The sequence below is a fragment of the Dunckerocampus dactyliophorus genome, chromosome 7, assembly GCF_027744805.1.
Source record: "Dunckerocampus dactyliophorus isolate RoL2022-P2 chromosome 7, RoL_Ddac_1.1, whole genome shotgun sequence".
In the NCBI taxonomy this organism is placed as follows: Eukaryota; Metazoa; Chordata; class Actinopteri; order Syngnathiformes; family Syngnathidae; genus Dunckerocampus; species Dunckerocampus dactyliophorus.
The window spans coordinates 29755014-29768394 of NC_072825.1; the positions used below are offsets into that span (position 1 = coordinate 29755014).

General features: G+C 43.4%; 2 protein-coding genes across 4 annotated transcripts; one reads left to right on the forward strand and one right to left on the reverse strand.

Annotated features, from left to right (window-relative positions):
• The first annotated feature begins 263 nt into the window (after window positions 1-263).
• LOC129185301 (histidine-rich glycoprotein-like) lies at window positions 264-2866 on the forward strand. Its single transcript, XM_054782134.1, has 2 exons — window positions 264-1080; window positions 2820-2866. Exons 1-2 carry the CDS (start codon window positions 264-266, stop codon window positions 2864-2866), a joined length of 864 nt encoding a protein of 287 aa, XP_054638109.1.
• On the reverse strand, window positions 1114-13378 carry leng9 (leukocyte receptor cluster (LRC) member 9). 3 transcript variants are annotated; one of them, XM_054781242.1, is made up of 7 exons: window positions 13199-13378; window positions 12891-12923; window positions 8971-9088; window positions 8428-8888; window positions 8155-8365; window positions 7800-7890; window positions 1114-6223 (listed from the first exon to the last, which is right to left on the reverse strand). In XM_054781242.1, exons 1-7 carry the CDS (start codon window positions 13209-13211, stop codon window positions 5591-5593), a joined length of 1560 nt encoding a protein of 519 aa, XP_054637217.1. In that variant the 5' UTR covers window positions 13212-13378; the 3' UTR covers window positions 1114-5590. The 3 variants fall into 3 exon arrangements, with proteins under 3 accessions (XP_054637217.1, XP_054637218.1, XP_054637216.1); XM_054781243.1 differs by lacking the exon at window positions 12891-12923; XM_054781241.1 differs by having other exon boundaries at window positions 12891-13378.
• Window positions 13379-13381: the final 3 nt, after the last annotated feature.

Below are 13381 nucleotides of genomic sequence, written 5' to 3' on the forward strand. Positions count from 1 at the left end.
GGTGCATGCAAGGATTTGTAGGGAATAGCAGTTTGGAGTGGAGGCTGCACAAGAAGGAGAACAAGTGATGAGGTGTTGTGCCTCAGTGGAGGAAAGGGGGGCAGAAGCAAACAAGCAAAAAAAAAAAAAAGGGAGGAGGGGGGGCGCGCTGGTTTTCTGTGTCACTAAGAGAGTGGGGGAAGGGCGGCAAGAGATAATGCGAGAGCGAGGGAGCAAACAGTAGCAAGCCCACTGACTCACACACAGCCGATGCTTTCAATCTTATGTACGCCACACCATGCCATGCCACAGCACGCCACGCCACGCCACAGCACATCATGCCACACCATGCCATGCCACAGCACGCCACAGCACATCATGCCACACCACAGCACGCCATGCCACAGCACATCATGCCACACCACGCCATGCCACAGCACACCATACCACACCACGCCATGCCACAGCACATCATGCCACACTACGCCACGCCACAGCACGCCATGCCACAGCACATCATGCCACACCACGCCACGCCACAGAAGAGCACGCCATACCACACCATGCCATGCCAGAGCACAGCACGGCATGCCACACCACGGCACACCATGCCATGCCATAGCACAGCATGCCATGCCACACTACGGCACGCCATGTCACACCACGCCATGCCACACTACGGAACGCCATGTCACACCACGCCACACTACGGCACGCTATGTCACACCACGCCATGCCACACTACGGCATGCCATGTCACACCATGCCATGCCACACTACAGCACGCCATGCCACACTACAGCACGCCATGTCACACCACGCCATGCCACACTACAGCACGCCATGCCACACCACGCCATGCCACACTACGGCACGGCATGTCACACCACGCCATGCCACAGCACGCCATGTCACACCACGCCATGCCACAGTACGCCATGCCACAGCACGCCATGTCACACCACACCATGCCACAGCACGCCATGCCACAGCACGCCATGCCACAGCACGCCATGCCACAGCACGCCATGTCACAGCACGCCATGTCACACGACGCCATGCCACAGCACGCCATGCCACAGCACGCCATGTCACAGCACGGCACAGCAAAAAAATGCATAATGTTAAATTCCATAGTGTACAAACAATCATTTAATATGACTCAGTGGTTCCATTTGTTGATGTAGGCATGAATGTTACATTCCAAAATAAAGAAGCCAATTGTGTGAAAGTGTCATTCTTACAGTATTTTCATGTGTAAAAGAGCACATCACATCCCCACGCATGCTGTGAGGCAGGGCTCCCCAACCACCAAGCTGTGGGAAACACTTTAAAAAAACAAAAAACATTTAAATAACTACATCAAATTTGATGTAAATGTATGTCAATTTTGGAAATATGAGCCTTCATTTTATTCAAAAAAATAATATACAGTTAGAAATCCAACAGTTTTTGCATATTTAATGTGAGCGGTGTTTTGTCCCACTTTGACCGTCCTTGAACGCACCTTCTAATGTTCTCCCAAGCTGCACAGATAGGCTGTATACTGTATTCACTGTATTTTCACCTCATATTTGCTCCCAAATGCATGAAGCTATGATTGGATGACCTTACTGAGTGCTAATGTGCATATTTGATCTCTGAAAAACAAAGTCCAGGCTGGTACTGGTGGATGGTGGCTCTGTATTCATTTAGTGCTTTTAATTTGATGTTGTTCCTGTTTTACTTGTACACAATACATAATAAATAAGATAAATTAGATGGCTATAATGCACATAAGTTTTGCTGTCTTAAAAAGCTTTCTGGTGACTAGCTAGCTAGTGCTGCTAATGCTATTTACATCCACTACGGTGTTCAGTCATGCTAAGCTACGGAGCATTCGTGACAATCCTTTGGCCGGCAGCCCAGGCTCTCGCGCTGTTTAAGGGATGGACTGTCAAGCGGTTGCTAGTCTTGCGATACCAGGTGCATGTCTCTACAATCCATTCATTTAAGGGTTTACAGCCGATTCTTATCCATCCTAATTGGAAACGGCACCATGAAAGTACTATATGTAATAATAACAGCAATGCCAATACAGCAGGGGTCACGCTCTGCTAGTGCTTCTGTAGCCAAACACCACACAACTATGGTTGCATTCAAGGACCGCCAAAGAAAGCACAAAATCCCACCACTTGACGAAAGTACTTTATCAGTGAAGCAGCAAGACATCATCAACGAGTAAAAAGTGTGGGCTTTCCAACAGTGGTACATGTACTCGGTACACTTGACCTGTAATATCATGGATTTACAAATGATCAAATAAATGATTCCCAACTCATGTTGAATGACACATGTCTTCAGTTGAGAAAAATCTAAAATGTTTTTTGACCAAAAATCCGCGTTCCTGGGGGGCCATGAATTGAATGTATGTATAAGTGTGCACGTGAATGGCAAATGTGAGAGGATGCACAGTATTATTACTACACTGTACTATTTCTGTGTTTTCAGTGCTTCTGGCAAGTTAGGATTCAAAAGAATACAACATAATTGGTTACATTCACGTATCATCTTATATATTTGCAAAATAAATCCCCTCATTAAGGGTAGCGGTCAATCGTTCAATCCCCACACAAGCATAAGAGCTTTTGAACGCAATGTAGTTTGTGTGCGGCGTCCTAAGCCCCGAGGACCACCATGATTGATTTTGTAGCCGTAAGTAAATAAGATCGTCATCCATGACCTCAACATGAACACATTACCACTCTTTTTTCTCCTTGCAGGTATATTTTTGTTTGTTTTTTCCTTGGTTCATGACAAAGCCATAAAATTCAAATAAAAATCAAGAAAATTGTTCCTAGGTCAACCAGATGCCCAGGCCAAATATCCCACCCTTTCGGGTCCCTAGAAGACAAAAAAAAGTCTACTCCCAAAAACTGCAATAACAGATAATATAACAGATGAAGTTTTTTCTACTTTTTTGCTTTGATCTCTCAATCGACAAAAAATAAACGTGTAAATATTTACCACACCTTTTCCGCCTATAAAGCCCTCTGAAAAAACCTCCAAATGCGCCAACAACGCTCCAATTACATAATGTGACCTGCGTATTAACCAAGCTACAGCAACATTGTTATTGTTGTTATTAACATTGTTACACCCAAGAACTACGTTGCTGGCGTAGTGACACCTCGCCACACCACACCAGCTAGCTACTAGCTTCACTACACACTCACTCACAATGCCTCAGGCCACTAGTGAAAGGTAACGCTAAGCTAAGTGTGGTGTTCCTTTCTTTGTTGCTATGTGAAATCAATGCACCCAGGAAGAAAGTTCTGCTAATGCTTAAAATGGCCATTTTCATAAAAAGCTTTTGTTACAAACATGAATTTGTAGCATTGAATATGGTTATGAAATTAGCTCTTCAAAGCATTTTGTATTATTATTATTATTATGTATAATTTAACTAAAGTATCGCTGAATTAACTTTTTTTTATTACACAGCATAAACAATAGTACTTCGCTTTAGTAACAAACCGCTATGAGTCAGGTCCATAACCCAATAAAAGTCCATCCAATAAAAGATAAAACTGGAAAGAATGGGTGTGCAAAAATACTTTTACATGATTAGAGATCAATTTGTGGTGTGATTTAGAATATATGATTTTTTTTTTTTTTTTAAACACAATAGTAATTTATTGACAGTCCCTAGTCTAAACAACCAGCGGTTAGAGCGGCATTGGCGGAGCCAGAAATATTTCATTGGGGTGGCCAAGGTGAAACCATTACTCACATAGGGGTGGCAATAAGCTGATACCTGAAGTGTCTAGATGGCCAGTGGGGTGGCCGGAGAGTGACCAACGGTGGCCACGGCCACCACTGGCCGCCACTGTACAGCGGCACTTCCCGTGCAAGCTCCTGGCACCATAACACAGCGGTGCGGGCACAGTGAGGGGGGAACTACCGCTGTAGCTACAGCGCCATTCCAACTACCCAACGGAAACTAACATCACCACGGTACATCGTGGACATGTCTGCATGGTGGTGTTGTGTTTTCTTCTTCTAGCGGGCGGGTGGCGGGAGTCGAGTGGCAACCAGCTTTGAGGCGTATTACCGCACCTACCAAGTTGGAGTGTGGTACACAGTTCCGAACGCTAACGGCAACCGGATCGGGCCGATCTCATGGCGGAAGCCGATGTCCCGATCTCCAAAATACAGCGGATCGGGACATCCCTTGTCAGTATTCCATGTTATCATGAATGTACCCGTTATTACATGCTCACAGCATGGATAGAAAACCATAAAACCTTCTTGGAGCTTTGTGGGGGTGTTTTAATAGCGGCCTTTGTAGGCGGAATAGTTGAGTTCCATTACGTGCATTAATTAGCTGTCTCTTTTTACCTGTTGGCAAAATTACAAGATAAAAAGTCCTTATCATGAGATAAAAAGTAAAAATTATGAAATAGGAAAGTCATAGTTATAAGATAAAAAGTCTAAATTATGAAATAAAAAGTCAAAATGACAAGATAAAGAGTCATAATTATGAGATAAAAGTTCAAAAGTATGAGTTTTTATATCTTTAGAACACACAGAATAATGATTGTGGATGATTTTCCTTTAACTATGCATGAGATTAGTAGTAAAATTGATTTTGATGCTTTGTTGTTGGTTGTTTTTTTTGGCTGCACGGTGGCCACACCATCAGGCCAGCCAGGGTTCAAATCTCCGCTTGGGCATTTCTGTGTGGAGTTTGCATGTTCTCCCCGTGTGTGTGTGGGTTTTCTCCGGGTACTCCGGTTTCCTCCCACATTCCAAAAACATGCATGTTAGCTTCATTGGAGACTAAATTGTCCATAGGTATGAATGTGAGTGTGAATGGTTGTTTGTCTATATGTGCCCTGCCATTGGCTGGCCACCAGTACAGGGTGTACCCCGCCTCTCGCACAGAGTCAGCTGGGATAGGCTCCAGCATACCCCACGACCCTAATGAGGATAAGCGGCCCAAAAGGACTAAAAACCCCCATTGACTTCTATTCTAGGCACCATTATTCGCCTATTGTAATTAGACAACAGACACATGCATTTTCTAATTTCAGGGTTTCATTTTGTTTAAAATTAGCCCAATTTGTCAAATTTACTGTTTAGAATAAGGTTGGGCAATTTTCACATAGTAGGTGATAAATGTTTGCTACCGGACTTTTGTGACTGTGTTGAGTTCCGATGGGGGGAGGGGCTTAATGACGTAATGTCCGTGAAACATTTGCAAAAAATCATTATCACCATGAAAAGCAAAGCAAATGCTGTATGTTTAGAAATACAAACAAGCTGCGTCACGGACCTCGTGAAGCCTCGCGCCCCCCTCCCGGAACTCGCCACAGTCACAAACGTCCAGGAGCAAACACTTATCACCAACAACATGAAACATCCAGGTATTTCTATACTCTAATTCCAATGCGTTAAAAAAATGGGACTTTTTTGTCCTCTGGGGACCCCAAAGGTTAGGAGACATGGAATCAAAATAAAGCATCAAAATCAATTTTACTACTACTGTAATATTATTTATAGTTAGGCCTGATCTTTGACATAGAGCCCCATGTCTTTGTAAAGCGTGCGAGTATATAAATAGTATCCATTATCTAAGAGTTACTGTGCACAAAGTCTCATAAAAACCATCCACCCGTGCACTCCCCATGACACAAAGGTGCAAGGTGTTTACTGGCAAACGACCAAAATTTAAACCTTTCCCCACCTTCAGGTCTCCCACATCATTGAAGGTCCTTTCTCCCTCCTTGTCCTTGACCTTGGCCAGGGTGAGGTGGTAGCGGGGGTTGTAAGAGTTTCTGTGGAGCCATCCTTTGTTCCTGTAGGCTTCCTGCAGGCCGTTGTTGAGCTGCTGGAGATGAAGCTGAGGCTGCGGGCTCAGGTACATCACCCTGCCGTTGAAATGCTTCAGCTTCACGGGAAACATCACCGCCACCGGGGGGTTGCGATCCATGTGGGCAAACTGTCGGAGGATCTCCCCGGCAGCCGCCACCTCGGCCGGGCCGGGCAGCACCAGGAGGCAGAGGGTGACGTGCAACCTGGACGAGGCCTGCCAGTGAGGGGCGGAGGACGGAAGAAGAGCTGTGATTTCCTCCTGGAGCTGCTGGAAACAGGTGAGGATAGCGGGAGTGTTGGCCCTGAAGGTGATGAAGTGCGTGGGTTTCTTCTTAGGGGGGCGACCGCCACGGTTCTCTGATCTTTGACCAAGAGATGCTGATGGAGTCTGTGTCGTAAAAATGAAAAATGATCAAATATCAACTGTACTGAACAGCAAAGCGACAAGCGTATGTCATTCCTCATATTGTGGTCGCTGGCGTCTATACTGTATACTCGAATGCAGAGAGTGCCAGACATCTATCGCGAATGTTAAGCCACGAATTGGCTTATTGATTAGTGATGTGCGGATCCATACTGAAATATCAATACTTACGAGATATATATATATATATATATATATGTGCACTGAAATTCTCAAATCAGAATGTCAATACTTTGGATACTTCAGTCATTTGAGGCAATGTTGGTCTGTTGAAGCGATGACTCACCGAGTCATGTGTGAATTATAAAGTTTTCATTCTCAAAGTAGTTCTTAATATGGAATCATTTATTTTATTGGTTTGACTATTTTACTTATTAGAGGGGTCATGGATTCCATGCGCTGTTACAAGGAGATCTGAGAGAAGACTACACTAGCCCGGGACAATTAGGAAAATTGCACATTTTTTGGGAATTTTGCCCATCAACCACAATCCTTATGTGAGACATGAACACACGCCTCTCTTTTCTGTGCCTTCTAATGAAGAACTCATAATTTAGACTTTTTAATCACAATTTCGACTTTTTATCTTATAATTTTCACTTTTTGGCATAATTTTGTCAACTGGTAAAAAGAGGCAGGTAATAAATGCACATAATGGAACACCCATTCTGCCTAGAAAGGCCACTATTAAAACACCTCCAAAAAGCTCCAACAAGGTTTTATAGTTTTATATCCATGCTGTGAGCATGTAACAGGTGATTTCATGATAACATAGAAGTATTTTGCTCATTTGAAGCATTAGCTGAACTTCCTTCCTGGATGCATTGATTTCACATAGCAACATAGAAAGGAACGCCTAACCTAGCGTGTTAAAAAGTGTACTTAGAAGGTGCTAAACAGGTTTTCTCTGTCTTACATGTTATATTTTCTCTTATTATGTCTACTACAGTATATTGGGTAATAGGAGTGCAAAAGTGTCTATCAGGGTGTTATTTCATGTCTAGAGGGCTCTATTAATGTTAAAAAGTGTATTTAGAAGGTGGTACAAATGTTCTATATGTCTTATAAGTTTTATTTTCTGTTATTACGTCTACTATATTGGGTAATACGAGTGTTAAGGTTACTATAGGGGTGTTATTTCATGTCTAGAGGCCTCTAATAATGTTAAAAAGTGTGTTTAGAAGGTGGTAAACAGGTTTTCTTATTTTGTCTGATTATATGTACTAGACATGCATGTTCATGTATCACACAAGGATTGTGGATGATGGGCAAAATTCCCAAAAAAGTACACTTTTCCTTTAAGAAGACAGAAAGGTCGGCAATGTAAATCTCAGCTTTACAGATGCCATGTCTGCTGTAGTCGGTGTTGTTAAAAAAGAGGGTGGTATCAGCCATAGTAAAAGTAGGATAAAAAGGAGGTATTGAGTTGATTAAGTGGGAGAATCACCCAGCTGTGTTTATTACAGCGGGAGGGGGTTTGGGGGATTAACATGAATTATTACTATACAGTACAGTACAAGGGGACTGGTTCTCTCCCTACCGAATTGTCCTGGCTTTCAAAACTTTCTTCCCCTTCAGCTGTTCTCTCTTCTTGTACGAGTGGTCCTTCTCTGTCTGCCGAGGCTGTCAGACTAAAATGAGAAAGAGAAGAAGATGACTACAGAGAGACTCTCGGGATGTGCTCATGACATAACACCATCCTTAACCTCTTGACTCCTGGCAGCAGACGCTGTTCTTGTATGTCAGCATGAACATTTGCTCCTCAAAACAAGCATTCCGTAATACATTTCTTCCTCAAACTAATCCTTTTCATGGACTGACTTGGAGTTGGCAGTCCTAGCAGAGAATGTGGGATGCGGGTAGATAACTTGTGATCTATTTTCAGGAAGACAAACCTATTTGCAGCCTCCTCCACAACACATGCCCATTCCAGGGAGGCTTGTGCTGAGTCAGAGGGATGAGTTTCGTCCTCCAGATGTGCGCTCTCAGTGGTGGTACAATCCATTCCCTGCCCATTGACAGCAGGTGGCTCCTCTCTTGTTGCTTGTCCATGTCCCAGAGTTACTTTCCCTTGCTGCTCTTGGTCCTCAGGCTGTGTTTCTTTGCCTAAAAAGGATTGCAAATGGGTCAGTGTGCACACTCGGTTGCAATAAAGCGTCCTGGCTTACCTTCTACTTCCTCTTCCCCTCCGAAGGGGGGAGCCAGAGATTGACCGGTGGAGCCAAACACCCTGTCGGTCCTGCTGTGACGGTCCCAGACACGATGCCCTCTGTAGGTGAAGTACTGGATCCTGTGTCTGGGAAGGGCCAGCTCGGTGGCGTAGTCGCAGTCACACGGGTTGGTGTCCCAGTTGAATTCAGAGAAGGGGCGCTCCAGTACGCCCAGGAAACGATCCACATAGCCCACTATAAATTGGGAGGCATCCACCGAGGGATCCCAGACAATGCGGGAGATGATGTCGTCAGCTGTCCGCATGCGAGGCTTTTTGTTGACGTCATCTTTGGCCGCCTTTTCCTTTGGCTTTGACGCTTTGTTCCGATCTCCTTTCTTCTTCTTTTGTTTTTCTTCCTCTTGTTCTGCCTCCTGGTCCTCCAGAAGAATAGCATCTGCGATAGCCATTGATGACTCGCTAAATACAAGATACAGTAGAGAGCTGTGTCTAGGATTTCAATCTCAATCTAACGTGGTGCATCAACACGAAAAACACTTACACTGAGCTGCTGGTTACTTCACAAATCAGCTGGGCAGACTGGTGAGACATACGACATCTGGGACCAAAATGGCACTTTCCCTTCAGGAAGAACCGGCACACGTTGGGTCCTTCCTCATCTGTCAGAGCCACCAGAGCAGAGAGAGTGCAAAGGTCAATGTATCTGTCAGTACGTCTCCTTTAACTTCATTTTCTCGCAAAGGTAGTGTGGGTGGGTGGCACAAACGTCACTTTGTAGACGTCATATGACATCAGTCAGCTGACATTAAGCTCCCGTCCTGATTCGCTGTTTGCCCCCTGCAGCACAGTGGTGAACAGACGTCTCAAGCTAAGGTACTCACGGGTAATTATTATTCTGATTACGGATAAGCTAAGTGAGTCATAAGATGTCTACATCTATAACAAAGGTTATGTTCTCCTTGCTCCTTACATAGCAAAAAATGGCTTGATGGCTTTGCTTTTCATCCCGAAGTTCACAATGGAAATGTGTGTTTTCTACACTTCCACCTGTTGAACTATTATTTCATGATGAATTGGAAAATGTGTCCATTGCTGAAAGCTTTTTAATATGTTGTCTTGACTTCAGCTGCATTGTCTTTTGCATCATCATTTTCATTTCTTGAATATCTGTCACATTTGAAAGCCAATGCTAACCGGACGTGATACATGAAGTGTGTGTGTAATGAACGCTAGGTAGCTATTTTGACTGACTGGTTATGTACACAACTACTGAGGAATTATGTGTAATTATCTTTATTTCCATACTGAATTGAATTGTGATTTATTTGAGAATGATAGTAACTACTTTTAATACCTGTTCTCTTTGAAAGTGTGAATGTGAAATAATAATCATTAGTATTAAGTATAGTAGTTTAGCGGTTAGGTTTTATTATGTATGTTATATGTTTTATAGTAAGAGACAGGTTTTCTCCGGGTACTCCGGTTTCCTCCCACAGTCCAAAAACATGCATGTTAGGTTAATTGGAGACTCTAAATTGTCCATAGGTATGAATGTGAGTGTGAATGGTTGTTTGTGTATATGTGCCCTGCGATTGGCTGGCCACCAGTCCAGGGTGTACACCGCCTGTCGCCCGAAGTCAGCTGGGATAGGCTCCAGCAAGCCCCCGTGACCCTAATGAGGAGAAGCGGCATAGAAAATGGATAGATGGATGGATAGTAAGAGACAGATCATGTCGACTTGTAACTTGGATGCTGAAAAAGTGCACGCACCCCTGATATACATGTACAACATACAGAAATACTCATATTGATAAATATACTAAATATGTCTATTTTCAATGTTTATAGTAGGAGGTAGATCTGGACAGTAGTGAACAAAAGAAGAAGCAGGTAAATATTGCGATGGTCATTTGCAGGAAGTACATTTCAGGGTCAAAATTCCAAAACTACACAATTAGGGAAGTCCCCATACGATCTTCAGGATCGGGATCGGCTGCCGATCGGCTGTATTTTGAAGGTCGGATAATATCAGCTTGTTCGTAACTCTGGGCCACACTCCAACACGGTAGGTGTGATAATGCACCTAAGGGCTGGTTGCCACTCGACTCCGGCCACCCGCAAGAAGAAGAAAATGCTCAATCGTGGCGGAATCTCATCACAAACACTACTAAACATGCCGAAATGGCGGTGAAAAACCTTGGAAACTCCTCTGTTACGGAGCGTGAATGAAAGCTAGCGGGGAGGAGAAAACCCACGCATGCACGGGGAGAATGTGCAAACTCCACACAGAGATGCCCTAAATGAACTAAAATACAAAAATACAAGGCAGATGAAGCGTTCTAATTGTGAATGTAGTATTCTACTTTGGCCACTAGTAAAAGTACTGAGTAAACTTTAGAGTTTAGACTGATATCGGTGATACCGAAATTCACCTAAGGTGTCTGGTCATCATCATCATCATCATCATTTAGTTAAGGTTGGAGGTCATGGTTCGCCATTAGCATCGGTTTTTAGCTGCTAATTTGCAGTTCTGATCGCATTTGTTGTTCCATGTGGTGATGTTATCGATCCATTTGCATCTTGGTCTACCTCATTTCCACTTTTCCCTCTATTTTTCCTTCTAGGAGTTGAGTTTGAAATAGTCTGCGTCTGATTGTGTGACCACAGAACATGTTTGTCCTTTCCACAATATCCTTCAAAAGCTTTCTTTGTTGATGTGCCACTGTTAGTACTTTTTTGTTGGGTTTTCTTTCTTTCTGCCAGGGTAGCTTTACTATTTTACGTATACGCCACATCTCAGAAACGTCCAATCTTTTTGCGGTCGATTTTGTTATTGTCCAAGTTTCAGATCCATATAATAAAGTAGATGTTATATAGCATTTAAGTATTCTAAACCTTCGGTCTAAGTCATATTTTTTGTTGTACCTTTCTTAAAATGAAAGTAAAAATCTCGTCTTGTGGACCCAATATGCATCGTCTCGTCTGGTGAGTTGGGTGTCTCGTGATACCCCAACGAATGACGCATGTTCCACAATGATGTGTGTCATGTAGTCACTGGTTCACAAATCCCGGAATGCTACTTCCAGAGAAGATAAGTCAATGTGAGACATATCTCAACTCAAAGAATACTAAGGTGAAAAGTTCATGGAACATTAGTAACGTCTACGCTGAAGACACTGCATCATAGTTATCCTGCCCCAGGTGTGCATAATGCAATTTAATATGTCTCATTGTTTTTTTTAAATTCCAGTCAGATAAGCAAGCGCTTGCATTCGCTCTGGGATGGATCAACACATGCAGCTATGCAGTCAGTTTTGGACTTCCCGTGATTGTGAGTAATTTCCTCAAAGCTTTATCAAAGTGGTGATGCTTTTCTAAAATACCATTTCATTTAGCACACAGCTTGATGGCCATGTTCCAAACAACACAAGTGATCTCAGGGCATTGAATCCATGGCAAATGGACAGGTTGTCTTAGAAGACGTTTGGCCTCTCATCTGAGCAGACTTCATCAGTTCATGCTCAAACACTAGGTGGAACACACACCAGTCACACTAGATAGGACAGCTCTAGTCTGGTCTAGTCCAGACTGGATAATTTGCCAGTCTGGACTACTATATTGTTTTTTTAACCCTTTTTCTTTCACCTCATATTTGCTGATGCTTATGTGGTAATGCGTGAAGGTAAGATTTGATCACCTTACCGAGTGCTAATGGAAATATCTGTATGGTGCATTGTCTGAAAAACCAATTCCAGTCTGGTACTGGTGGATGGTGGCTCTGTATTCCTTGAGTGCTTTTAATTTGACGTTGTTCCTGTCATAGTTTTACACAGCACATAATAAATAAGTTCAATTACATGGCTATAATACACGCATTGATACTATTTACATCCATTCTGGTCTTCAGCCATGCTAATGTAACCCCCCCGTTCCGCACCGCCCGCACCGGGGCTCGAACACAGGCCTTTCGCAATGGGAGGCGAGAGCGCTGACCACACGGCCAAAAGCCCGGGCTGTCGACCGCGTGTTCAGCGCAGCTCTTAATGCAGAGGGAGTGAGGTTTACCAACGTACACTTGAACAGCCTCACAGGTTGGCATCCGTTACACTAAGAACTGGAGCATGTGCGACAATCCTTTCACCAGCAGCCCAGGCTCTCACGTTGTTTAAGAGACGGACTGTCAAGTAGTGGCTAGTCTTGTGATACCCGGTACATGTCTCTACGATCCATTCATCTAAGGATTTAGGAGGCTGATACCGGTGCAACTGTGTCGCTCACATGTCAAACTGGATATAGATCTTTCACAACCCGAACTGCCATGTGCATGCGTGTCTGTTTTCACTCTGTGCATTGCTTTCATCAAATTCTAGTCTAGTCCAGACCACCTAACCACCTATACTCATACATAATAATAAAAAACCCATACACAATATATTAAACCTTCTTCAATGTTGGCTTTACCTTTACTTTTGACAGCTTCAAGCTGAGTTGAATCTTCAGTAGCGGTGGTGGACGCCATGACAAGTGTGTGATTTAAAAGACAGCGTTAGTAAAAATATGTTTGACGAGGTGAAACCGACACGCCCAATGCTAAAATAAGGCTGCGGAAGTAGCGTTGAATAAACTCGGAGTGATAGTTGAAGGAAAAAGTGACACGTGACGTAACGCTAGCTCTTAAATCATAACGGTCTGTTACGGTATAACAGCAAAAATAAAACCCGAATTTTATTTCGTTTTCACATGCAAGTAGCAGTTTCGGCTTGACTCACCCTTGACCCCCATGTCTGTTTTGCCGTCGTGGATTATGGGTAATGTAGTGTTTTGTCCTTTTTTCTCATTTTTTTTTTTAAAACGATCAGATATTAGTCAGTTATATTTAATGAATGACATATATTTGTCACAGCTCTAAACAAACAACCGGGAAACGTTTGCTAGCTAACAGCGTGAGTCAT

Coding starts and splice junctions, on each gene's coding strand:
- LOC129185301 (XM_054782134.1), top strand. CDS start 264: ATGTACGCCACACCATGCCATGCCACAGCACGCCACGCCACGCCACAG. Junction 1,081..2,819: donor GCACGCCATGTCACAGCACG/GCACAGCAAAAA, acceptor AATTGTTCCTAG/GTCAACCAGATGCCCAGGCC.
- leng9 (XM_054781241.1), bottom strand. CDS start 12,948: ATGGCGTCCACCACCGCTACTGAAGATTCAACTCAGCTTGAAGCTGTC. Junction 9,089..12,890: donor TGAAGCTGTCAAAAGTAAAG/GTAAAGCCAACA, acceptor TGGCTCTGACAG/ATGAGGAAGGACCCAACGTG. Junction 6,224..7,799: donor TTGAAAGCCAGGACAATTCG/GTAGGGAGAGAA, acceptor TTTACGACACAG/ACTCCATCAGCATCTCTTGG.